This window comes from Heliangelus exortis, chromosome 11 (assembly GCF_036169615.1).
Source record: "Heliangelus exortis chromosome 11, bHelExo1.hap1, whole genome shotgun sequence".
Classification (NCBI taxonomy): domain Eukaryota; kingdom Metazoa; phylum Chordata; class Aves; order Apodiformes; family Trochilidae; genus Heliangelus; species Heliangelus exortis.
The window spans coordinates 18856021-18881616 of NC_092432.1; the positions used below are offsets into that span (position 1 = coordinate 18856021).

The 25596-nt window shown below is 37.7% G+C and overlaps 1 protein-coding gene across 13 annotated transcripts in view; it reads right to left on the minus strand.

Moving 5' to 3' along the window:
* The window catches only part of TCF12 (transcription factor 12), a 171345-nt gene that overhangs the window by 38608 nt on the left and 107141 nt on the right, over window positions 1–25596 (minus strand). For 10 of the 13 annotated variants that reach the window (XM_071755073.1, XM_071755083.1, XM_071755071.1 and 7 more), the window contains exons 8-9: window positions 16517–16652; window positions 13352–13404 (exon numbers count right to left, since the gene is read on the minus strand). In XM_071755073.1, coding sequence (XP_071611174.1) covers window positions 13352–13404; window positions 16517–16652 — 189 coding nt within the window. Of the gene's footprint in view, window positions 1–1309; window positions 1506–13351; window positions 13405–16516; window positions 16653–25596 lie in introns of those variants that run through there. The other 3 variants (XM_071755080.1, XM_071755082.1, XM_071755081.1) reach the window with 3 other exon arrangements.

Consider the following 25596-nt stretch of genomic DNA (forward strand, 5'->3'; position numbering starts at 1 on the left):
AATAAAATCAAAACTCCATGCAAGTTATATTCCCTTTGCTTCAGGGGTATTGTATAGTTAATTTTACTTAAGTCTTATATATATCTTCACATAAAACTTCAAACAGATTGTTTTAGCAGAGGAACAGACATGAAAGAAAAATAATTTCATATTTGAAAGACAGCTGGCATTTATACCAAAGGAAATGAAAGAGACCAAGCTATTTTACTCATTCCCCTGACTTCCCCTCCAGTGTATTTTCTGTTATTCAAGAAGCTCATACACAGTGCATGTGCACATATATTTAATGAATATAAATCTTCAATCACTTAACAAAAAAATCTAGCAAAAAGTTTACTCATGAAGGCAAAGCTCACATCACCCCGAGAGCAGAAAAAACCCCTCAACTACATTAGCATCTCTCTTTTTCCTACTTAATGTTATTTTTATAACAGAAGCCAAAACCACATATAAATAAACAGACAAGAAAATACATACTGTGGTAAAATTACCATTGTATGCTAATTTTCACATAAAAAAATCAGAACTGTTGCCATAGGAACATACTTTAAAATTATAAATATCAAGCAAGAAACAGAAATATCCCGTTCAACTTCCAGAAAGTTAAAATACAGGGAGGAGATTTAATTTTTTTTTCAGAGTGCTTTTTTTTTTCCCTTCCATGATTATAACAATATTTTGATTTCTTTCAAAAGTCGAAAAAGTGCAAGGGCCGGCTCTGGGCAAGCCACCGTTACGGACGGGCAGGCTGGGCCGGGAGGCTCGGACGGCTCCGCGCTCTCCCGCCCGCCGGAGCGGCAGCTTCCGAGCGCACTGCAAGGCGGCTCCGCGGTCCTTCGGGAGAGCAGAGGGAATAAGGAACGAAACCCCAGACACAGCGCAAGGACAAGCGGCGGGCACGGAGCAGAACCAACTTCACTGCGCCCTGCGCCGCGCAGCCGGCAGGAGCGGGGCCGGGGCGGCCTCGGCCCCTCAGGGAGCACCCCCTGCCCGCGGGGCTGCACCCCGCTCTCCCACCGGGCCGGGCCGGGCCTGGCGTTTCTGTACGACACCGGGGAGACTCTCCTCCCGCCCCGTCACACAAAGCAGCTCACCGAACCACCGCAGTTTGTTCCAAAGTCCCCTCACCCCCCGCCTGCCCCGGTCCGGGCGGCCCGGGAAGGGGCTGCCCTCAGGAGAGCCCCCTGAGGAGCTGTACGGGGAACCGCGACCGCCGCGCTTCCAACTTATATTTGCCCGAAGCCCAGCCCGGCTTCGCGGCAGTTCCCGAACAAAGGCGGCTGCGGGCCGGCCGGCCGCCCTCCCTTACCGTCTTCCCGTTGTAGTAGTACATGAGCGAGTTGCTGCCCACCCCGGGGACGGGGTACGCGCAGTACATGGCGGGGCTGGCGGCGGGCCGGGCTGAGGTGCGCCGCCTCCCTCCACCACATCCGCCCGCCCGGCCGCGCGCCGCTCCGCGCACATGGAGCGCCTCAGAGGCGACTTATGCAAAGCAGGACTGAACCATCTGCGCCGGGCGCGGGGGTAGGGCCCGCGCCGCGCCCGAACCTCCTCCACCTCTGCCCGCGGCCCAGGCCGGGCCCAACAGCGCGGGGAGGGGCCGGCGCACACACACATTACACACACACACGCACACACACACATATATATACACACGCACATATACACACGCACCGGGGCAGCCTGCGCATCCCGGGACACCGCGAGTGGCAGCGGAGCAGCGAATGGATGCGTCCTGAGCGAGTTCACCTCGCGCTTTGTGTGCGAGTTCAGTCACAACACTTGTGGCAGACCCGACCCTGCCTGGCGCGGCCTCAGCAGCACGGCCATCTGCCCCTGCCTGAAGTTACTCCCAACTTAGGCAAACGCCTCCCAAAGCTCCGGGGAGCTGCTGGGAGAGTCCCATGGGCCGGCGGGAGCCCCCGGGCCGGGAGCCTGAGGGGAACCATTGCTCCGGGGATCCCAACCCGCCCCGCGGGAACCCCGCGCCATGGCCGGGCCCGACACAAAGGCAACGCGCAGAAGGGATGCATGGCTTAGAAAGCAACAAACAAAACTAGAGAAATGTTCCCAAGTTGTGAAATCATCCACAACCCATCTCTAAGATACAGTATACAAAGTATGACGGTCATTTGGAAACATGAGCCCAAGCTCCCTCTATATTGTAGAATACCTTTTAGTATGGACAAGGGAAAAAATAACCCCAAAACCCACAGTTCTTTGCCCATGTAAGAAAGGTAAGAAAAGAGATGGGGGGGAGGCAACTTTGGCATGTCACAAACGTGTGATTTACACAGCAAACAGACTATAACTTCCAGCACAAAACTCCCTCAATATTTGCAAATTATCCATGCCTCGTCTCTTTGTTTTCTTCAAAGAACACTGATATTAACTAACACTAACTCATAGTAAGTTATACTTTTAATTTTTTTTTTCTACATATGAATGCAGTTGGCTGTTAAGTCTAGCTCCTAGGAAGTCAGATAAGATTGCAATCTAGGAAAAAACAGGTTAAAGCAAAATTCACATTTCTCCACCTCTTAACTGTGTCAACTGCCAATGCTGTGAACTCTCCCTACCTCCCTCCTGACAAAAGCAGGACAATAATCAGGATAGGGGAAAAAATGGCCAAAATTCAATTCAGAAATGTACAAGGAAAAAGAAAGTTGCAGAACTTTGGTTCATTCTCCCAAGCACCTTGTGTGTCAGCAAAATCTTACCAACTAAAAAGATCCTCAAGGGTCACAAACTTACTGTAATAACATGATAGTGAGATAAAAATCTTAAGTGGGTCTTCTGTATAATATCTGTTATCTCAGAAGATAACTACTGTAGTCTCTCTAACTATACAGAATATACCCAAACTGACAAAAAATATTCACATCTCCAGCAGAAAATGTTTTTTCAGTGAATTCTTTCAATAATTTAGGAAACTACTGAGCTCAGAGCGTGCTGGCAAATAAATCCTGAAATTAACACCGGCAGAACACTTGCATTTTTACTGCAAGTCAAACTGCACATCCAGAACTATTTAACTCTGCAGTAAAGCTAATGTTATCTGAACTGAACTCTTCTCTGATACAAAAGGGGTAGCAGCAGCAGCTGCAAAAAAGAACATCGTTGTACTTCAAACTGTTAAACTGCCAGGCCTGCAGAGTGACTTGTGGCTTCCTTCTTCTCCCAGGGACCACAAAGACCCATCTCAGCCCCCAGAGTGTCTGTAAGAAGCTTTGATTTACAGCTAACAACATCATTCCTTAAAGCTTCTCAATGATGTTCAGGAATCTACAGATAAGATATGCTAAAAGATCCTCAGATCTCTGCATGTGCTACTTCTCACAGTGCATTAGTTTAAAATCACTAATTTTAATGTACAGCTTAGAGAAAAACCTGGACTCTTGGAAAAGGTGTTTTCAGGTGGACAAAAGTCAAAAAAGTAAGAGAACCCTTTTCTTTCCCTGAAATAACTTTTAAGTTAGGAAAAATTCTTGCAAGGTAACTGGAGTCAGTTCTTTGAAGTAAAGACTATCATCAACATAGCTGCAATTGCTACTCTCTCTCCATGCTCTATTTTCAAAATAGTTGTATTTGAGATGATGAGCACAATCAAACCCCCTCTCAAATAATAAGCATTATCTCCTCATATTACAATAAACTGGAAGACTCTGAAACACACAGCAGGAAAGACTTAACTTTTCTACACAACAAGGGAAGCTTCTCTGCCTTACAACTGCCCTATACTTGTACAGAGCTATTGTAATGAAAAACATACAGGTAATATTAAACAGTAGTAGTTACTAACACAATTAACATTTATCATTACAAGGAAATAATTGATGTTTGCCATCACATGGGTAAAACAACCTTACCAATATGATAAATAAAACTGAGTAATGCCCCTGCAAACGCTGTTTATAGACAAACAAGTTCACTGACTGGTACCTCCATACTGAGTCAATACATTAATTTGATCCTGAGTTACTTCCTCACCAATCAAAAGCCTAACAATTTCATTTTACCAAAAGGAGAATAGTTGTCCTGTGCTCAGGTACCTTCATGGGAATAAAATCTTCATAATACTGGAAATTTATCACTGTAACTGCTTTACATTTACTGTATGAAAGCATTGTTTCTTACAGGGCATTTGCTAAGTTGATTCATATTGCAGGACCAAACCCTAATTCCATCAAGCATATCAAACTGTAACCCACAGAAGTTTACTTTCACCAGAACAGATGAAAAATAAACCTAAAATAGAAGAACTGGAAAGACTGCACAAGAAGTTGAGATGTTGTTACCAGTAACTGTATTTGCAGGAACCAGACAACTATTCCAAAAGCTCCTGAAGTCCAAAGGAACTTTTTATTTTGTGGTTGCAGTTTTTCTAATCCCCTTTTAAGACATGCAACAGCTGCTCTGAAATTTGTTTTCTTAAGAGAATCATGTTACAGTGAAATGAATCATAGATGGATCAGTGATACTGTACTGGGTACAGTTGTTTACTACATTTTTCCTTGGTGACAAGTCAAGGGTTAATCTTATGACTCAGCCTGACAAAACAAGTCAGCTGGAGACGGGGCCAATTTTTTAAACTTGATTTCAGACAGACATGTCGTCAGCAGAGGAGCACTGAACTGACATGCACTTTGTAGCCTGAATTGTTTCCACTCATGACCCTGTGCTGTGTGTCAAAAACAATAAACTGTCTGTTTCTAAAGTATGTAAAAAGATTATGAAAGCTGATGCGGAGTGAAACACTGACCTAATAATAAACCAAGCTACCTGCAGGAGAGTTTGCACTAAGAGATTTTGTGAATTAACAACATTTTTTGCCTGAGAACAAGCTTTTATGTGAAATTTTTGTCCAACTTGTCAGGTCCACGAAGCAAATACAAAATGAGTGTACATAACATAGCATTTGAATTTATAAAAAAGAAGAATGATTTATCATCCCAGATAAACTAAAATTATACACTAGGAAAGATAATCATGTAAGTGTCTCAATGGACAGGAGCCATTCTCTTCTGAAAATGTGTTCCTCAAGACTGAAATATCAAAATACTACTTTTAAAAGGTTATTGCTTTTTACCACAGTTCTATTATTTTTAGTGGGTCTATCCCAACACAACAAGTAGTAAAAAATTTCTACAATGAAATACGTGCAACTAGAAACTAAATTTCCTTTTCTCAATAAAAACAACTGTGGTGCATAAACCTAAGTATCACAAATTTCCATGTGGAGGTTTGGCTTCAGTTCTGCTGAGAAAATGGTGACTTGGTAAAAGCCCAAACCTGCTTATGATAGGCATACCAATTTTATTGTTCTTAATAATTTTCATTTCATTTCTTAGGGGCTAAGTTAACCCACTATCTTTGGGAACAAGGCAAAGGCAACCTCCCTAAAAGTTTCTCCTCCCCACCCTGTTCAAGGCTGAAACTTATCTATTTTAACCACATTCAACAGATGAACAGAAGTTTCACAAGTGATTAAGTTCACTTCTAAGAAAACTGGAACCTGAACAGGAGATACAGATGCAACTGATGCCCCATTGAAATAATGGCAAGGAATGGGGAGCAGAGGATAAACAACAAATGCATAGAAAATTATTTCAATAATTAACAAACTGTTGCTAATTAAAATACATGTAGTAACTTCGATGTGATTCTCTTGCAATAATTCAGAAAAAAAAGATCCTGGGCATCTTAGAACTTCATATAACTTAATTTAATGCCAAGCATTTAAGGCAAGGCCTGATTTAGGATCACTGCTAAAGGAGGCACTGAACATCACACCTAATGGAGCTGTTAGAACAGACAGAATTTCAGCACAAGAAACAAACCTGCCTGCTTTAAAGGGAAAGCTCATTTCTTATTCTACCATCCTCTACTTAATTATTTCAATAAATATTAATTTACTTTAAAATCCTGAAATTATAGCTGCCTGTTGTTAACCACCCACCAAGTATGCTGTTCAGCAGAGACAGAGCATTCCAACTGCATGGAAAACAATTTAAAATAACCCAGTGCACTGAATTTCATAGGCAAAACTCCCACTGTATTCAAAGAGAGGTGTTTTTAGCAAACTGGTTTAACTCATCTATGAAGGAGCTAAAATAGTTTGGTAGTTTTCCAGTCCAAAAGGTTTGTCTTTAACTTCACATTTAACATTGATATTACTCCAACCAGAAAAGAAGGAACTGTTTGAAGGAATAGAGAACAGACAAAAAATACTAATGAAATTCATACTGATTGCTAACCACTACTTTTACCTAGGAATATTACAAGGTTTTTGTGGGATAAGGGGTGGTTGTTGGGGTTTTTTGTTAGTGGTTGGGTTTTGGGGTGTTTTTTTTGTTTGTTTGTTTGAAAAAACCTGCAGTTATGACTATATGGATTTAAAAAAATAACTTTTTTTTACATTAAAAAAAAAAAAAAAGCTGGGAACTACAGCTAGAAAGTTTAACTTTCAGTAGTTTTCCAAATAATATTGAATTTCAGATGTTTAAGTCCTACAGAAATAATTCACTAGAATGGAAAGGATGAGGAAAAAAGTGCTGTATTTCACATTCTTCAGAATCAAACACGAAACAATTTGAAGAGGTATTAAAACTTTTTTCAGAATATTTAAAATACAGCTTTGATAGCATATTGTTAAAATTCAGAAAGTTTTGCTATTTTACTTAAAATATTAGGCATTTAATGTTTAAAGGCCTCTATATGAAGGTTTTGACTACCCCTATCTGCATAAAAAAGCAAATATGTTTATTATCCTGAGGCAATAAATTATCCCATCAGAAGCCAGATGATCAACATCCCCAAATGTCTTAAACCCCACCCAATCTAAAACTGTGTGTAGACTTTAAAATAATGGTAAAATCTGAAATGAATTAGCAAGTTTATGTTACTGAAACTTGCCATAGACTAACAAAAACTACAAATCTTTTCACATCAACTCAATATAGCCAAGAGGATTTATTGGAAAAATTAAAAAAAGGTGATTAAGGGGTCCCTCTGCTGGTCCAGACTTAGTAGCATTTAACTTTTATTTCATTACTGAAATACAGCACATTTTTCACTTTCTCCCCTCTCCAAAACCTTGCAGCTCCATCTGCACTTGTTTCATCTCCCTGTAGGTGGCTCCATAGTCAAAACCTGAGCTCAGCCTAAAATACCAACAGGACACACACACTTTTAAATTTATTATTAGAGCCGAGCGTCAGAGAAGCTTTAGAACAATATATGTCAAAATGCACAAATCAGTGGTGCCTCAGCATGCATTTCCTTGCGTTGCTTCCTTTTTTCTGTACTCCAACTCACTGCTTGGAAAAGTCTTTTGCAATGCAAGTCGAGTGAGTTAGCAAAAGCCAAACAGTCCTCCTGTCACTCACACTTAGGAACCTGTCTACTATTTCCCTACAGAAAGAAAAAACCACTAACAACTCATCCTAACTATCAGTGCAAGTGGTTTTCAATCCCATAACTAAATCTCAGGCTGCAGAACTTGCTTTTCTTTTAAGTCCTGACATCCCAAGAAGTCCTGTGGCACTAATGCAAGAACTAATTTAATTCAGTTTCTTCACTTCAGGGTGAATAATACAAATGGAGAGGAAGCTTGTATATTAAAGTGGAAAATTCCCCCCTCAATGTCCTTCACACACTACCGAAAAAAGTCTTAATATTTCAGAAAGTTCAATTTTATCAGTAGGAAACAGACTAAAATTAGTATGTAGTTTTTCAAAGCTATGGTCACAATCAATAAAGCAACTATTCTTTAGGCATCTTCATACTTGATCATCTTCAAATCATCTTTAAATCTTAAGATTTAAAGATCTTGCACATCTTCACACAACGTTTCACTTAAAGATTATGCAGTGCATTCATTTCAGCACCATTATTTTTAAAAAGCAGGCATTTTTGTGTAGCCCATTTTTGATGGCACAGTCCCAGGCAAAGCAACCAGCCCAAGATTTGGGCTGAGCAAGTGAAACATCTCAGTTCATCAGCAAATAAAGCCTAGCAACTAATGACCAACATTGCTCACTGACTTCAAGGCCTTCCCACAAGTATTATCAAGCAAAAGACATTAAGAAATATTCTTCAAAAAAGCTTTTATCCTTATCTTTATTATAGAACACCATACTAATTTATAACAATACACACTAATCTTTGAGGTAAAGCAGAAGTCGTAGCAATTCCATGGAACTTCTCCCTAAATTACACAAGCTGCAATTCAGTCATTTTTCAGTTATTTTTCCAGATAACAGCTTCAGAACTATCTACAGATTTGAGGTTCTTTTATACAGAGAGCTACACTCCAATTTAAGAGCATCTAATATGCTCATTTTGATATGTTGGGAAAACTTTGAAAAGTCAAGGAAATCCAGTAAATTTAAACCCAAATAATTGGACAATGTTATTATATATCCTTCATGTATCTACATGCAGCATTTCCACAGAGAAGATCCTTCAATTAAGCCACCTCACAGTAGTTCAGAGTTATATGACTGAACAGTTAGACTGCAATTAAAGAAAATGCTATTAAGTGAGGGTTAAGCAGGTACCTTCACCCTAACCCAGTGAGAACTGGACCTGAACTCTCCCAGCAGGACGTGTCCATGGACTGCTCAGTTCTTTAGTGACAGCTAAATCTTCTCCTATGGCAAAGAGCAGGGGGGATGCTGAAGTGTGAGGTTACTGCTGTTTCAGATAGATTTCAAATAAAGGCCATGTTGAAAAAAACTGCAATAATCTGACCAGAAAAGCAGGTCTTCTTCTTAATAAATATAACATTTCAAAGAAAAACCTTAACTTGGTTTGTAACACAATTCAGGCTGGTTTTTATTCTGGCTTTTTCTTCAAGCACACAGATGAAAATGGTGCTTAAAAAGGAATATAGAGCAAGTCCCTAAAATCTTTAGCCTTTTAATTTGATGACCAAAGAACAAGCATAAAGATGAAGATGGAGGACTGAGGCCCAGGAAGAAAATAAAAGTTGACTGTTGTATTATACATAAGGGTTTATATTTGCTCAGTTTCATCACGTAAAATTCCCTTCTAAAACACAGCACAGCATGAAAAGCAAGGATCAGGTAAGTCACTGTTGGCTTTGATTGTCAGATACTGAAGAGGAGAATGGAATTTTAATGTATCATTTGAGTGTGCATGGCAATTTACAATAGCTCTGAACAAACTAAATGTTGCTTTTTGCAATTTCACACCACTTCTGACCAGTGGGAAGAAATTTTACTAAAAAAGTCCCACTGGAAAGTCAGTTAAACAAAACAACAGTCATTTAAACATCACACAAAGGACCTATCCAGGATGCTCCAAAGTTTTTAACCAGAGCCACAGGCTTCATAAAAGGATGAAGATGATACCTTCAAAAAAAAAACAGGTTCATCTTTACACCAGGCTACTTCAATACACATTGAATTTGTTAATACTGAGGATAATTCTCTAAAGAAAGTCCACTCAGTGTGGTGAATGTTATATTATTAATACAATCTCAAAAATTAGGCTTCACGGGGCTGGATCCTTTCCACTCCAGAATTTTAAAATTATCTCCTTTAACCCTTTGGAAAAGTTGGAGGAAAGAGCAAGCACAGAAAGATCTATTATTTTTCTTCTGGTATCATTGGTACCTTTTTGAGACATCTCTTGAAATGTATTTCTCAAGCTGGGTCTTAAAAGCCTAGCATGATACCAAAAGGAGAAGTGCTCTAAATATTTGAGAGGTAGCTCTATGCATGCAAACCAGGTTTTTCTCTAGCTTTGCCTCAGAATTTTTGCCATATATTAGCACCCATGGACTACATGACTTGTGATATTGGGGTGATGTATGAAAACCACCTATAGTCAAGCTATAAATTGTCTTAAATGTATTGAAAACCTGAGTTTGAATTTTGACATCTCTACCGTTAGAAAATATTCATTTGACAACATCTTATTAAATTAGGGGTAATCTAAAGTTTAAGATTAAAATGATAGTCTCAGGTACTGTGGCAAATCTAAAACATTCAAAATAGTTATTAGAAATGGCTCTATACAGAAAACAATCAGGTATTTCTCCCTTTTTGTCACAGCTGATATTCTGCAACAACAACAACAAAAAAAAATCAACAGACAAGATGCAATTCACGCTATTTCTCTGATGCAAAACTAATTAAATGGCACAAGAATGATGGCAGATATTCAAGCTATTTTTCTTAGAATAATGACCTCATGATAGCTACTGATTGTGGTACTGATCATAAATATTAGTCTGAAAGATTTTCTGACTACACATGTAAATAGTGTGTTTCTGCTCCTAGCCCATCCATAACGAGATGGCAATCTCCCTCTGCATTTCCAAGTGAGCCTCACTTTTCCCTTCCCCTGGCACTCTGCTCTTCCCAGCTCCCTTACTTGTTTCAAGTCCCACCATGTTGTTTGGTTGCTTGACTTCAAGTAACTCCTCCAGTCAGAAAAATTCTCAGAAATACAAGAATTTTGGATCTCTTAAGATAATGTAGCTCGCTGCACAGTATCTTCCCCTTCTGCTATAATACAGACAGCACATCATAAAAAATAAACCACTGGTTTTAAAGTTTCTACTCTCTTCTTTCTTTCTACTCTCTTCTCCCCAACAAGGCTTGAAGTTGAGTAGTAGTTTCACATAAATGTTTGCATGTCAACATTTAAAATGTTTTGGGCAATGACTCACCACTTAGCAACTAACCACAGGGAAACTTCAAAATGCAGTTGCCTTCTGCATATGATTTTTGCAGTAAAAGGACAAGCTCAGACTGACCTGCATTTTAGAAAATAACTGAAGAATTGATTAGCACTTTTCTCTGGAACTATTTTTAGGCCCTGATAAGACACATAAATGATAGACAAGCCTCAAAGCAAGTAATTGCAAAAACATAGCAAGCAAATTCAAAATAAAAAGAAAAAAAAATGAGGAAGATTTAAAAAAAAAAAACCCACATCATTATTTCTTAAAAGATTATTGTTCAATTACAGTTATCCAGGAAATTAAATTACTGTTGAGTATCCGCTGATATGGTAGCCCTATACTAACACAAAAACATTGCAGAAACTAATCTTTTAGAAACAGCAAAATTAATAAAATACAGATTTGCATAGTAACATTTAGAGTCATCTTTCTTGTGACTTTCCATAATGTAATTAAACTTCTCTGCACTGCCCATTAAGTAAATCATTTTTTATCATTCCCACAATACATCCTGACTTGTTACAAAGATATATTTAAAATAAGAGTAACACAAAATTATCTACTAAATTCAGATTTCCTATGATGCTCAGTGAAATTGAGTTTCGTGTCATTTTCCAAACATATAGTATCTCATATAACTTTTTTTATTCAGTGTAATTTTACTTTAAGGCTTTATTCTGCACTGAAAGCACTGAAATACAGAGAAACAGTACTTAAAAACTGCAGCACTGCAATCACTGATTATTCACAGTAACTGCACTTTATTGTGCAGATTGGTATATTGTAAACACGAATAAAATTTATCAGCATTTTATCATCTATTCCCATTAAAAAAAAAAAAAAATTAAATGAAAATAATTTGGAAAATACTGCTTCTTAAAGCCTGGGAAGAAAAATGAGAGAAATTTTTCATTCACTAAAGTGATCTCTTTACCTGGCTGACACTACTAAATATTAAATATGTAACGTAAGCTTTATTACTCGCCTAGAATTACAGTAATAAATTACATCAAAATTGCACTATGTGCTTCAGCTTCTCTGACATTTTAAATATATTTTTGTTAATCTAGCAGAAATCATCTGCTAGACTGTAAAGCCACCCTACATAACACGCAACTGTTAAAATGTAAATTGCCAAACTATTTTTAGCTGCTGCTGAAGAGGGGAAAAAAAACGGGGGGGGAGGAGGGGAGAAAAGGGCCTGGGGGAAGTGGGGGAAGGAAGAAGAAGAAGAAGAATATTCCTGGCCTCGGGAATAATGATTTGAGGCATTGTGTTCATTTTGTTTATCAAGCAGCTATTCAGCCTCTAGTGGGGTCCAAGTGCTTATGCAAGCAAAAGCTTTTAAGAGTGCCTGCAGCTGCAATCCTGGCTTCCAGGTAGGCTGCAGGTTCAGAGCACAGCTGCCCCAGGCTAGCTGCACTATCGCAGCTCCATCTGGAAGTGCGGAGAAAATAGGATTTCAGATCCCGGTTTCTCTAGGTCTCCCCGCAAGCAGGGGGGAGGGAGCCGGGGAAGAGAGGGAGGAGAGAAGCGGGGAGATGCGAAGGCTGGAAGGCACCATCCCTACTACTTGAGAGTTAATACAAAATAGAAAGATCAGACCCATTTTGCTGCACAATATTACTGCTGCCTGTGCAGTGTGTTCTATTCAGCCGCTCCGGCTTTGAGTTATGACTCATCCGAGTGCACCTGCGCCCATGTGTTAAGCGCTGCCAAATAAAAGCCCAACATCCATTTACACAACAAAGAGATGTACCCCGCAAGGCAGCCGAGCTTCCCCCTCCCCGCCTGTTTGTTCTGAGCAAGGGAAGAAATAATTCTGTCCTTCACTTCACTGGGGATTTTTCACTTCACGTGGATTTTAAAATGCAGATTCATTTATAAACAATTTTCTTCCTTTTAAGAATAAAGCATAGTTAATACCACAAAACACCCCTATAGCATTAGATTATCACAGCCATTAATGATTTTTTTCCACCAAAACCCTTCCAACCTTTTTCATCAAAGCCCTTTATTCTCGAAGGATAAATTTTCAAGCAAAGAGGGATCAACAAACTAGTTGCTTGAAAGCTTTCCTGATGCTAGGCTGAAGTTAGGAAAGGCTTAATGAAGGCTTTAAAATCCACCAGGGCTTCACAATGAACATCTGACTCGGTGATTTATGCATATTAATAACCTCAGTCCTACTGAGGCAAGCTGAGCTGTACATGTCCTCCGAATCTTAATGTCTTCAGCTCCACTGGGATTATTACAAATGTAAATTTCTAAGATTCTCAGCTATTAATCTCTGTCTGTCCTCCTGTTCAGCAACATAATGACTAATTAAACATCAAAAGACCTGTACAGGAGATCTTCTTTGACAGCTCCTGGCCCAGCTCTCTTCCCAAGAGAGGAATTCAAATGACAGGGACAAGTGGGTAGGAGCATATGAGCAAGCTACAAATGACTGCTATGAAATCTAAAAATTCCACATCAATTGTGGATTTAGTCCTCCAGAACCACTCCCAATTACCCAGCCTAGTTCATGTCCAGCAGATAGCCTCCCTAATGCTAAGGTTTAGTAATCTGTATGTATGTCAGGAGCACAATTTGAGCTTTTGGTTTACTGTAAGTAAAAAATGTAGTACTTACAGAAGAAGGCAAACCAGGGGGCACCTTTCGTACTTTCTTTGTCTGCAGAGGATCTGTACACAGAAAAAGAACATTCCATTAAGTATCTACATTACAGATGGAAAGAAAAAAAAAAAGAAAAAAAAAGACATAGCTATGCTATACAGTTGTTTTGGTTTTTTTCTTTCTACAATGGATTTCTTATTTTCCAATTTCATGCATTTTTTATTCTGTGCCAATGGAATTTGTCTTTCACATCAATGCAAGACTGTGCTTAAATACATAACATATCAATGTCTGTCTCTAAAATAAGGCTTTGCAAAATAGTTAATTCCAATTATTTCCATAAGGAAAGCAGCTATTTCTAAGAACATGAACACGGAAGGGTATACTGATGCCCTTCTACAATGTGAAGAAACAAAGTGAGATTTTGAGCTATGTAAAGAGGAAAATGGGGCTGCTTAGTGAAAGAAATGCTTTCCCTTTCTGCACTTCAGAAGAAAAATAAAACTATCAAAAAGGAATTTATGACAACACAGAATTGTCATGATTGGAGAAGACCTCTAAGATCACTGCATCCAACTGTCACCCCTGCCCCCCCCCAAAAAAAGTGAAAGTATATTTTATACTACAAAAATACTAACATGGTATAAATTTCTGTAACTTTCAAACTATAGGTTTGTAAATAAAAGTTGTAAATAAAGAGCATATCTAATGACCTGACTTACTGTCTCAAGCAATAATGGCAATGCAACTGAAATTTGGATGTAGCAGTATGGTTGGAAGCATGATTCCTGCTTCCTTTTATCAATAATTTAATAATTTTATTTCAACATCATAAAAGTACTGAACAATTTTACCACCAAGAATCTAAGCCAGGCTAGTCAGCTGCTAATAAAATTAATATGAATAGTATGCCTGCAAATTACAAGTTAACTGATGTTCTGAAGACAAGTATCTGGCAAGATTAGCAGTTCTACAATTGACTGAGTCTTCAATTAGAACACAAAATTCCTATTTTTTTAAATTTTTATTGAGAACATTTTATGACAATTATTTTATGTGATATGACAAGATAAGGGTGAGATAAGATGGGAATATCTGCTGGGTATCTTTATGCTGATCATTCACCATAGGGCATGCTCAAAAAGAACAAAAGGACTTCTGGAAGAGGTATTTACACTGCTCACAAAGAGTCACCAAGAAGGGAACACTGGTTGGTTTCAGTGAATTTTAGCAGCAATTTGAAAGGGAGTTTGTTAAAATCCCAGTCAGGCAACTCCTTCTCAGGGATAAAATGGCCATGATTCTACTTTGAATTCTGAGGCAGCAGTTTTGTAACACATAACTAAAAAAAAACCAAAAAACAAATTTCAGACTTAGTTCCTCAAGCCATTGGAAATATGAGTTGAGAGAAGTACACTTCCTTTTCCTGGCATTTTTGCAAAATATTTTCCATAACTTTGTAAGCAGCACCTGCCATGTTTCCCAGGTTAAAGTCTCCCAGATTTAGCCACGACAGAGAGAGGAATACCATCCTGTTACCAGTTGCAACAGGTTTAAACTGCTTAAGCCTCTCAGAAATAAAATAAAAAAAAAAATAGGGATACAACTCACAAAGCACCATACTTAGGTCCATTTTGTTTAATTTAATAATGGAACTTTCCAAACTCTATATAGTTTATCTACCTTAATGACTGCCCACACTGCTATGACCCTCTGTCCAGCCATGATCTAACAGCCCCCCTGTTACTCAAAACAATAGCAGGTTACTAGTCCAGTAGTATCTCACCAAAACACATTAAAAGGGGGCTAAAACTTTAAAATTATAATAATAATAGAAATTAGTAATAGTAACAACAACAAATCCCAAGTTTTTTCTATTAAAGTTCAAGCACTTTTCCAGCAGCAAACCATTTCGCTCAACTTTCCTGAGGCTGTTCCTCTTCTGAAACAGATCTGGAAAACTTCTATGTTTGATTCTCATATTATGAGGAAATAATCTTGTAAAGACAGACAACCCCAGATAAAAGGCAGCTGGGCTTGGCAACTACTTAAAAAGTTATTTTAAAATAAATACATAAATACACACACATACAAATATACAGGTAAAGTTCCAAAATCATACTTTTATAATTAATTAAAAAACTACTTCAGGCATATTCATGACTATTTTAATGCCCAGCAAGTTTGCAGTTAATAGTGAAGTTACTTCAAGAAACAACTTGCATTTGATGAAATTTTATTTTGTCTAAAGTATGGTTTAAGTTACATGGTTCCAACAAACAAATTTTTACTATCACAAAGAGTGCTATACAGAATAAGGAACATTAAAAAACATGCATGTTACTAAAGTAGTCCTAAAGATATTAACATGCTAACACTGAAATACAGTAGCTTTTAAACTTATAATATCAGGCTACAGTCTCTCCTTTTGTACAAAAAATTATTTTTTAAAACATGCACCCAAAATAGTCTCACAGAAGAAAAGATAGAACAGCTGGCTCATTCTTGATTCCCTAATTCAATAAAAAGTCTTTAAAGTTATGAAATATTACCACTGAGACCAAGCAGGAAAATTCTATGTATCTCTAAGTATCTCCAGAATAAAATATTAATAATGTCTTAAGATAATAACAATTTTAAGCAAGTTCCTGCCTGCATTTTTTTTTTTTTGTGAGGTAATTTGATTTTAGGATAAAATACTAGTTTCCACTTGCTAAGAACTTTAAGGACATGTTGAACCAATTACAATGAACTATATATTGCCTTGAATAAAGTTACTTTTAGCATATAAAAGGATAATTGTTTCCCCTTTGTGTCTTTCCCCTACTAAATAATGGTAATGACCTCAAGGTCAGGCATTTCCAGAAGTTAATGATGGCATGGGTTAAGGGCACTCAGCTGGTCATCAGCTCCTATCCATCTGTCATTATTGCTTTTGCAATTAGGGCTTTTATTGGAGTTTCTTATTTGTTTTATAAGCTATACTGACCAGTGTTGAATCCAAACCAGTGTCTTAAAGAAAATATTAATAATTCCAGTTATCTCTTATATAGCAGTTTGCTGTAATTTGAATTGCTCAGTCAACAACCTCCAGCATATAAAATGAACCATCAAAGAAAATAATCAAATCTGCAGAAATGCACCATGAACAGAAGTTTTAAACCACTCATTATTACTCACCAAGAGCTGGTGAGTCATGAAGTGGTCTTCGGCGTTGGTTTGTGCCAGAAAATGGGTAGTAGGGTGTTCCAGGTTTTCCTGAGGATGACAGCTGACCTGGACTTCCAAGCCCCATATCTGACCGAAGCAGACTAGACTGCAAAATAAAAGTAAAATTAAGCTCTAAAATAATTCAGTTATTAATATACCACACTAACAAACCATTAACAGCAAAACATACACTGCTCTTGGTATTTATCAGAATTCAGACTCCCAGTCAAGGTCTTAAGAGTTGCAAAAAATGTTGATTTTCTAAAGTTAATATTCAGAGAATATACTATAGGATAATTCAGCTAGGCAGAGCAAATTTGGTTGTAAGCCTCCAAAAAACCTTAACCATTTCAGTTTAAAACATCTGAAAAAATAACAGGAGATTGAATTAGAATTATGGATGTTTAGAATTCAAGTATGAATCATAATACTTTGTTTAGTTTGCAATGTAACACCTCTTCTATTGCACAATATAAACATAATTGATAAAAACTGCTAAGAGTTTATAGTGTGACATTAGGTTTTAGCACATACTTGGAAATCCAGACTTATATTACATTCATAAAACCAAGGAATAATTGTCAGAAAAATATCAAACACAAAAGATAAAAGATTAGATTAATGCACAGGACATAAAAATTTGACATTTTAAAAACTTCAAACCAACAATGTACTTGAGCCCTACCCTTTTCATGCAGTAAATAAAAAAACATTCTTAAGACTTACTGAGTGCATTATATATAGTTTGGTCTAATGTTATTTGGTTTTCTTCTAGGAAACTGAAATGAATGTTGGTGATTTATGAGCAAACAGTTTTTCCATGGTTGTTGCTATGCTCAGCCTTATTTTAGGCTACAAATCCCCAGACTTGGGGTGAAACCCACAGAACTCTTTGTACTGAAAAAATAATACTCTCAGACAGTAAAACTCCACTGCTGCTTCACTCCTGGCTGTTGCATTCAGCAGCATCCATTCTGTGTTACAGAGTGTCTGAAGACATTTTGCTTTTAATATTTACAATATTAGTGTTTTAAGGGCACTGTGGAAATAAGAGCCTTCAGACACAAGTCATTTGATGTCTTCATACTCAGTCTCGGGGCAGCGTGGCCTCCCCATTACAAAGGAGGTGAAGCAGGGCTGTCCAATGGCAGGAAAAAGGTTGTGTTTTGCCTTCATTAAACCTCTCTAACATAATCACTGGAGGATGCTAAGACAGAACCTGCCAGATAGGTTAACTTCTATACAAAAAAAAACCTGAGATGCCACCTAGTTGGAAGTTTGTGCTTCAGCCCCACCTCTCACAAGCCAACTTTCCTCCTCCCCTCAAGCCACTCTCAAGGACCAAGGCCACATGTCCCCACGGGTCCCAAAGGCTGCCAGACAAGCACATTGGGTGGTGGCAGGAACTTCTCCAGCTCTGCTGCCCTCCAGGGCTCCAGCAGCCCAGCAGAATACATGCAGATACCATTGGTCCCAGCTCTCTTCAGCTTCCTTCTCAGGCTTAAGTACCTTCACTCATAAACAAATGTATTTTTCAGATTATATCACATCATTCAAGATGGTTATTTTGGTGCAATGACTTGTGAAAGATGAGCATAACTCATATGGCTCTCAGCAAGGTTGCTATTCTAAACCTTTATTTGGGGCTTAGTGGTCCTTTTGTGAAAAGCCATTCCTGCAAACCAAAACTGTCCAAAAGAGAAAATGAAACCTGTTCTGCATTTAGCTCAAAACCTGACTTTCAGCCCAAGAATACTTAGGACTGAAAGAAAACTTCTTTACACTGTCTGTGGGGAGGGGGATAAAGTATCATGGTAGTTGTCATTTCCAGTAGCCAAAAAGCAGGGTCCTACAAAGAGAATCCCAGAGCAGGGAAGGCTGGCAGGGAACCCCTGGAAGTTGTCTCCTGCAGCCCCTGCTCACAGCTATGTCCCATTCACCTAAAGACCATCCCCCTTCTGCTTGCCCCCAGCAGTTCCTTCTGATCACAGGCACTGATTTTGGAAATTTAATGAGATATATAAAATTATATAATATAAACATTATATATATAATATATATATAATAATATATATATATTAAGTATATATATTAAGATTATATAATATAAAAAAAGATCCATATAGCTTCTCTTTTCCTCTATTGATTGAGATGTAGTGTGTGTGTGTGTGACTGAAGAACAAACAAATGAACAAAAAAACCAACCAACCAACCAAAAAAAAAAAGCCCCAAAAAAACCTCCAAAATTCACTTCTGCCAAGCCATTCCAAAAGGTCCATCTGTGTATCTTTTCCAGACTTAATCTCCAGCCTTCAGCTCATGACATTTCCTTCCCTTTGTTTTTGTCCTGAGCATCCCAGTTCTTGACACTTCCATCAGACCACGAGTTTCAAAGCAACACAAGTAATTTAACATACACCCAGTAAATCTCAAGGTATGCAACACACTCTAAAGAAGTTTCCTAATCTACATTGTTTGGGTAATATTTTTTATTTAAAAACAAGTAAAAAAAAAAAACAACAAAAACCCCAAACACTAACAAAAAACCAAACCAAACCACCACAGAACCAAACCCCACAACTCTCTCCTCCCACTTCCACAATTATATGAAGCATCTGTTTAAAATTTTATAATTGTTCCTCAGTTGTCCAAGAGAAAATAAAAATAGATGTCATTAGTTCAACTTATTGATTTTTCTGCCTGTCTGAACCAATTGAGAGGCAATATTGATTAGGACTGATCCTTTCCTAAGGGCATCTGATAAAGAAAGGAATACAAAAATACCACTGAGGATAGCAAAAAACCTTTGTATTATCAGCACCAAGCTTCTCCTAGCTAAGAGGCAGATCACTTACATCCACACTTTGCTGCATTCTCCACAGAGAACGTTCCTGCTCGTGCCGAACCTCATCTGCCAAGCACAGATCCAATTACTAAAGAATAATCAATGAGTGGTTATTCTCCTGAAGGCTGCTGAGTCCTGTCTGCATTACCCTTATAAATAAACAGGCAGCACCCTTCAAAATTTGCCTCGTTCAATTTTATAAGGCAGATTTTTCAGCTCCAAAATAAACAAGATTTAAGGCAACGTTTTCCCTAAAAATGTGTGATCGATAACCAATCTAATAAAATAAAATAAAATGAAGACAGACTTTTATTGCAATCAACTAAGAACACAGCAAGCCTGATTCTAAAAAGAAGAGAGAAAAAGAGGTAAACGTGACTGCTTTAGTTTTCAAATGTGACCCTTTCAGTAAGAAAGGGTTTTGGCAGTCTTGGGGGAAATCCCATGGGCTGACCCAAAAAAGAAAGGCTTTGACACAGGCCACTATCCAAAAAAAATGCTTTAAGGGGGTTCATCTCCTAAAAAGTATTCTCATAAAAGTAAAATGCAGGGGAGTCACCTATCCCAGCACTGTAAAGGTGAGAGAAAGAGATATCTACATATGGGTGAGCCTGTATTCTGCACCTTTGTCACAGAAAGCAAGTCACTTTGTGCAGGCAAAATTAGCTTCCTCTCAAACTAACAAGCTAATCAACCATAATCCTATATCAAAATTGTAAGCCTGAGACAAAAAAGGTCCTTATTCAACATATTTTAAAACAGTTTGAATCAAGTCTTTCCAAGATTTTGAGCACAGCAAAAAGTAAGAGAGGGTTTGACTATGTCAGATTTCTTTTCCAGATCAACTCTATGAATCTTTAGAATCCCAAAGACAGAATTTGATGCCAAAATGCTGCTCTGCCTTCAATGAACTTCTAGGACATGGGCCAGCAGAATTCTAATATGTTGGTAAACACTTCTTTGATTTTCTTACTTAGATATAAAAAAAAGAAATGTGGAAAACTAAAGGCCTACAGATGTCCTTATATAATATTCCTTGCAGTTTACCAGCATTTAGCCCATATGTAACTAGAAAAGCCAAGCAATCCTGCAAAATACACAAATATTTTTAACCAGCACAGTCCATTCACTGTACTACTGTCATATATTCAGGTTTTTCCTTTTTAAAAATTTGTTACCCTTGTGCTCCCTGCACTAAATCTAACTCAAGTTCATTTTTTTAACTGCAACCCATTAGCAAACACTTTAAGAAGTCAGAATATCCTAGTGTAGCCATAGCCAAACTATCCAATAGAACCATCAAAATTCAACCGTGTGCCTTTACATTATTCATTATTTTCTATCAAAAGAATAATATAGTTGGGAATAAAAGCATTAGCCCATTATATGCAACTGATTATGACAGGGCCATTGTGCTGGCATAATAAGGAAGGCTGCTTTAGCAGTGAAATGAGAGCTGCAACTTACCAACTGCAAACTATGTCTTGAAACTGCCCTTCCCCCAAATCAAGTAGTTAAATAGAGGTTATTTTTCCTAGGTTTTTTTTCATCAGCTTTTTTTTTTCCAATAATTTTTTGCTTCGAGTCCCAGTAACCAGGCTGCCTATTCCTATTTAAGGCAGGAAAACTGTTTAATTACAAAAAAAAAGAAATTTACTTCAATGTTTAGTTAAAAACTGGGAGGTTAAACAGAATATTTTGTCAAAGTAAAGTAACAACAGCACTCTGCTCAACCAGATCCTTCCATTAACCTGTCGTGTTGTCAGAGACAAACACACTTGGCATTTCTCTGTTTCTTCAAATTACATAGGGCAGACAGTAAGTGCATTCCTTGCATTACCATAAATTTGAAATTCTGCACTGGATAGATCAGAAGTTTAACATACACGTCCTTCTATTCAGTGAGCTATTTGGATAACTTAAAGTATGTATATAATGTGTCTTAATATTTTGCACATCTTGCCTCACAGATAAACTTGACAATTTGCATGCACTATTTCAAAAAAAATGTAAGAAAGTGGAGAAGTCAAGCTCTGCTAAACTTGCAAAATCTCCCAGCTAAGTCATGCACCTTTTCTTACCATGATTCCAAAGGAAAACCTAGCACATATTTAAAACTTCAACAAGTAATTATGCTATGAGATACTAGAACACTACAGAGGTTTGCATTGCAAAAAAAGACTGTTCACCTCAACTCCACATCCTGCAGCTAAAGCAAAAAAATATATCCAAGATACAAAGAGGTGAATTTCACTTTACTCGAGGCTCCAGTATTGGAGAAACTGTAATGAATATGCACTCCAAAATAGGAACTGAATTTGGAAAAACAGACATATGATGTAAATTCATTTAAAATTTAAATTCTAGAGATATGTTTGCAATTATCAGCATGTTGTTAAAGAATCTCATCCTGAGAATATCATCAAATAGTAATGTGAAATACAGTGTTACCATTTTGAGAACAAAGGGACCCTGAATGAGTAATCAATAGCAACTGGCAGAAAATGAGGGATTAATTATGCTCCTCTCTAGTGTTTTGTCTCAAACAAGGTTTCATTAAATATATTGTGCTAACCTGTACATCTTCAAACCATTACCAATAGATTTGATCAGATACATTTTTGGTCTGCTTCAGGAGGAGGAACATACCAGAATTAAAGAACCACAACAACATCTAAAGTGTTAGATGATAACTTGAGCATTTTTTCTTGATCAATTTAAAGAAAATCAGGGGTTGCTAATAAAACATCTCAGGAGAGGATCCTCTAACAACATGCTGATAATTGCAAACATATTCCTCGTTTAAAAAAATCCTCAGATCTTACAATCTCAGTGTAGTCTCTTAAAAATTTAATTATAATCTCCTATACCTAAAGTATCATGCAGGTTTGAGAAGATAATGACAGTCATCCATCAACAGCATCCTGCCAGTGTAATCAGGCTAATCTAGCTCACTGGAGTAAAAAACTGCTACCTAGGGTACTAAATACTCAAGTGATGCAACATCATAAACAAAATAACAGATATTTAGTTTTACTGTCTCCCCAATTAATGTTAACACTGTAAAGTAAGTATCAAGGTATCAAATAAATTATTATTTTTGTTCTTTTTACACCAAAGCTTTTCTGGAGCTGCTTATTTAATGGTGTATACCTAAGCACAATCTGCAACCACAGATAATCTGTTTATGTGTAAACACACTCAGACTGAGCACAGGGACAGAGGTGAGAAAAGGAAGAAGTTTATTTGGTATTCCAGATTTGTTTTTGTAAGCAGTGGGTGGAGCAAAGAATAAATGTGAAGGGAAGGAAACATTTTCTCTTCCTTCTGCATCTAAACGTCTTGAAAGCATCCAATTAAGACAAATCTTTTGAATGTGTCCCTTCTCTCTTTTGCAGTAGTGGCTTCCCCTGCACTGATACTGCATATTGGCAAGACTACAAATTCTCTCTTAGGCTTCTAAAAGCAGCACCCTGCTGATGTCGGTGTCCAATCCCCAAGGTTATGCTGGCTCAGCTTGTCTTCACTCATCCCCCCAGGCAAGGTATTTTTGCGTTGCTGACTGAATTCTAGGAAGGCATTACTAAGCATTGTGATTACAGGTCAGGCTCCCCTCCCTTTGCCTTTGAATCTTTTCGCTACATTAGGAAAACAGTAATTTGAACAGCTTCCTCACTGTGGTTATACAATAGCAGAAGGTTTGTGGAGAACTGCAAAATGTCAGAAGAGAAGCAGCTGAGGGGTTATTCATCTCCGTTTTCATTTTTTGGTACCAGCCTTCCTGCTTTTCTCTATGATTACAAGACACAAGCATGGGAAGTCAATATTATAATAAAAGATTTTATGCTGAATCTTATTTACAGAAATCAGACTATAAAGGGTATTATAAATCTCCAACTACCCTTCCATCTGTTTCTCCCTCTGCATCTTCAGCAAAATGATTTCAAAAGATTTCAGCCCATTAGTGGAATGTTTCATGTTTATGGTATGGAAGCCGTGCATCACTCCCACACCACCAAGAGAAAAATCTCACTTGCTCAAAGCACCAGCTCAGAAAATGTGTAACATAATGAGAGTTCAAAAACTGGCATTAGTAAAGCAAGCACATAATTGTTAGGACTTAACACAGAGGACTCATGTTTCCACATAGAATCCAGGGAAAGCTAAGTCCAGCACTAGGATGCTAATAAATGGATAGCCAAGCCCAGTAAATATCTTTGACTATCTCCTAATCAATGTTCTCCTTCTCTCCTGGCTTTTTAGAAATCTGTGCCATCAGGAGCACTATTGTGAATGGTAGTTCCACAGAAACTACCACCCCAGCCAGCAAATGTTGAGTAACAGCATTTAAACCATTTTTTTCTCCCCCTTCCCAGGTCTATTCAGTGCCTGTATTCATCATGAGGGAAGTAAACTGTGCAGATGCAAAGTTTGGGAAAGGACTTTATCTCCCTGTGAAATGAAAAAAGAAGGTAAATGAGGTCTCAACATATTACACTGCTTACAGACAAACAGAGAAAATAATTCAAGAAAATCTAAAGGGTAATCCAGCTCGTTGAGACAGACAGGTATGGCTGGGAAGAAAGAATTGGGCTTTTTTCCCCCCCCACCCCCTCCATTCTCCATTAGTATCACAAATCTCTAATTTAGAAGCACCCAGCTCCAATACAGTAAGATTAGAGACAAAAACCAATTAGCCAAAGAAATTTTATCTGCACTCCATGGTGTGACATGCTTTTGACTTTCTCATGCAGCAATGTGTAAGATGCTTAATATATATTGATTTATAGGATATTAATTAACTGAAATACAATCAAGCACAAAAACTAAAAAGAAGTCAAGAAAATTAAAAAAACTAAAAGAATGCCAACCCTAAGTAGTATAAGAAAGAGATGGGCAAAGACAGGTAACAGTTTGTCTGCTTAAGACATTCAAAATGATTCCTTGCAGAACTGCTTCCCTTTTATAAATAGCATCCCCCACAACTAGAACTAATTCCTAGCACCTGCTACCCACTTCATTCTGGGGGGATGTCTTCCCTGATTAACTTCAGGTGGTCACCTCCAGCTCTGGAAAAAAGGAATCTTATCTAAGGCTTCCTATCTGCTGAGAGGTGGATGATATTTTCTCAAAAGCACAGAAAGTAATTAACTTCTAATAAATCATAATCAACAGAAAGCTAATATTGTCTGATTTTCTTGAGAAGTAAAATGAAGCAAAACCAACTCAAGTCTGGACATTCTGTCTGCCCTTAAACCATGTATTCCTCTTCTCAACTCAGCCTTTTAAAACAGTACCAGCCATCAGAACTCAGTTAACACTGTGTGAGCCTTTCCTACAGAAACTGTTTTTAGAGATTGATAGCTCAACTGTCAAAGTCTGATCTGGAGAGACACCAGTAACAAAGGTGTCAGAGAAGATGAGATAAAAAAAGAGAAAATTTACAAAATAAAATCAGTTTGTCAGCTTTTCAGTTACATTGACATTAGAAACTCCACACAGGTACAAGCCTTGTATTTTTTTATACTTCGATAATTCAGTATTACTTGGATTTAAACAGACACTTTGTTCTTCATGCTGTTTCTAAAACTACGTGAAGAAATAAAGCTACCAGTGCCACTGCAGACATAAAAAAGCCCAGAACATAATGTATCTGTCTGCCTTAATGAGAACATCCATCTAAAAGAAACTTCAAACATATTGCCAGCACAGGGTAGGAAGAGCTTTCCATTGCTGTTTAAGAGATACACCAGTTTCAAAGAAAACAAAAACCAACTTGTGTGTCCATAAGAGATGCAATCTGTCATTTATTAGCACCAGAGGAAGTTCTAGTTTATATTTTTTAAATTACACAGTGGTAGTCCCTCTAGAAGCACCTATGCTTTTTTATAATTAGCATGTTTAAAACACGCATACTTCTGTTTATTGTAAACAAGTACAATGAAGTGTGTATTTTCTTTTTTTTTTTTTTTTTGTTGGTTTTGTTCTGTTTTGTTTTAAGGTCAGATTTCAAAATCTGGAAATTATTTGGTTTGTTGGTATTGCTTTTAAATTTTTTTTAATTTAAAAACCAACCAACCAAAGAAACAAAAAAACCCCAAAGGGATCCAAGAGACACCACAAGGCTTACACCCTACCACCCCTTATGCCACTATAGTACTTCTTCTAATGTCTGCCATCTAAGTGTGGTGTAAATACATCTATT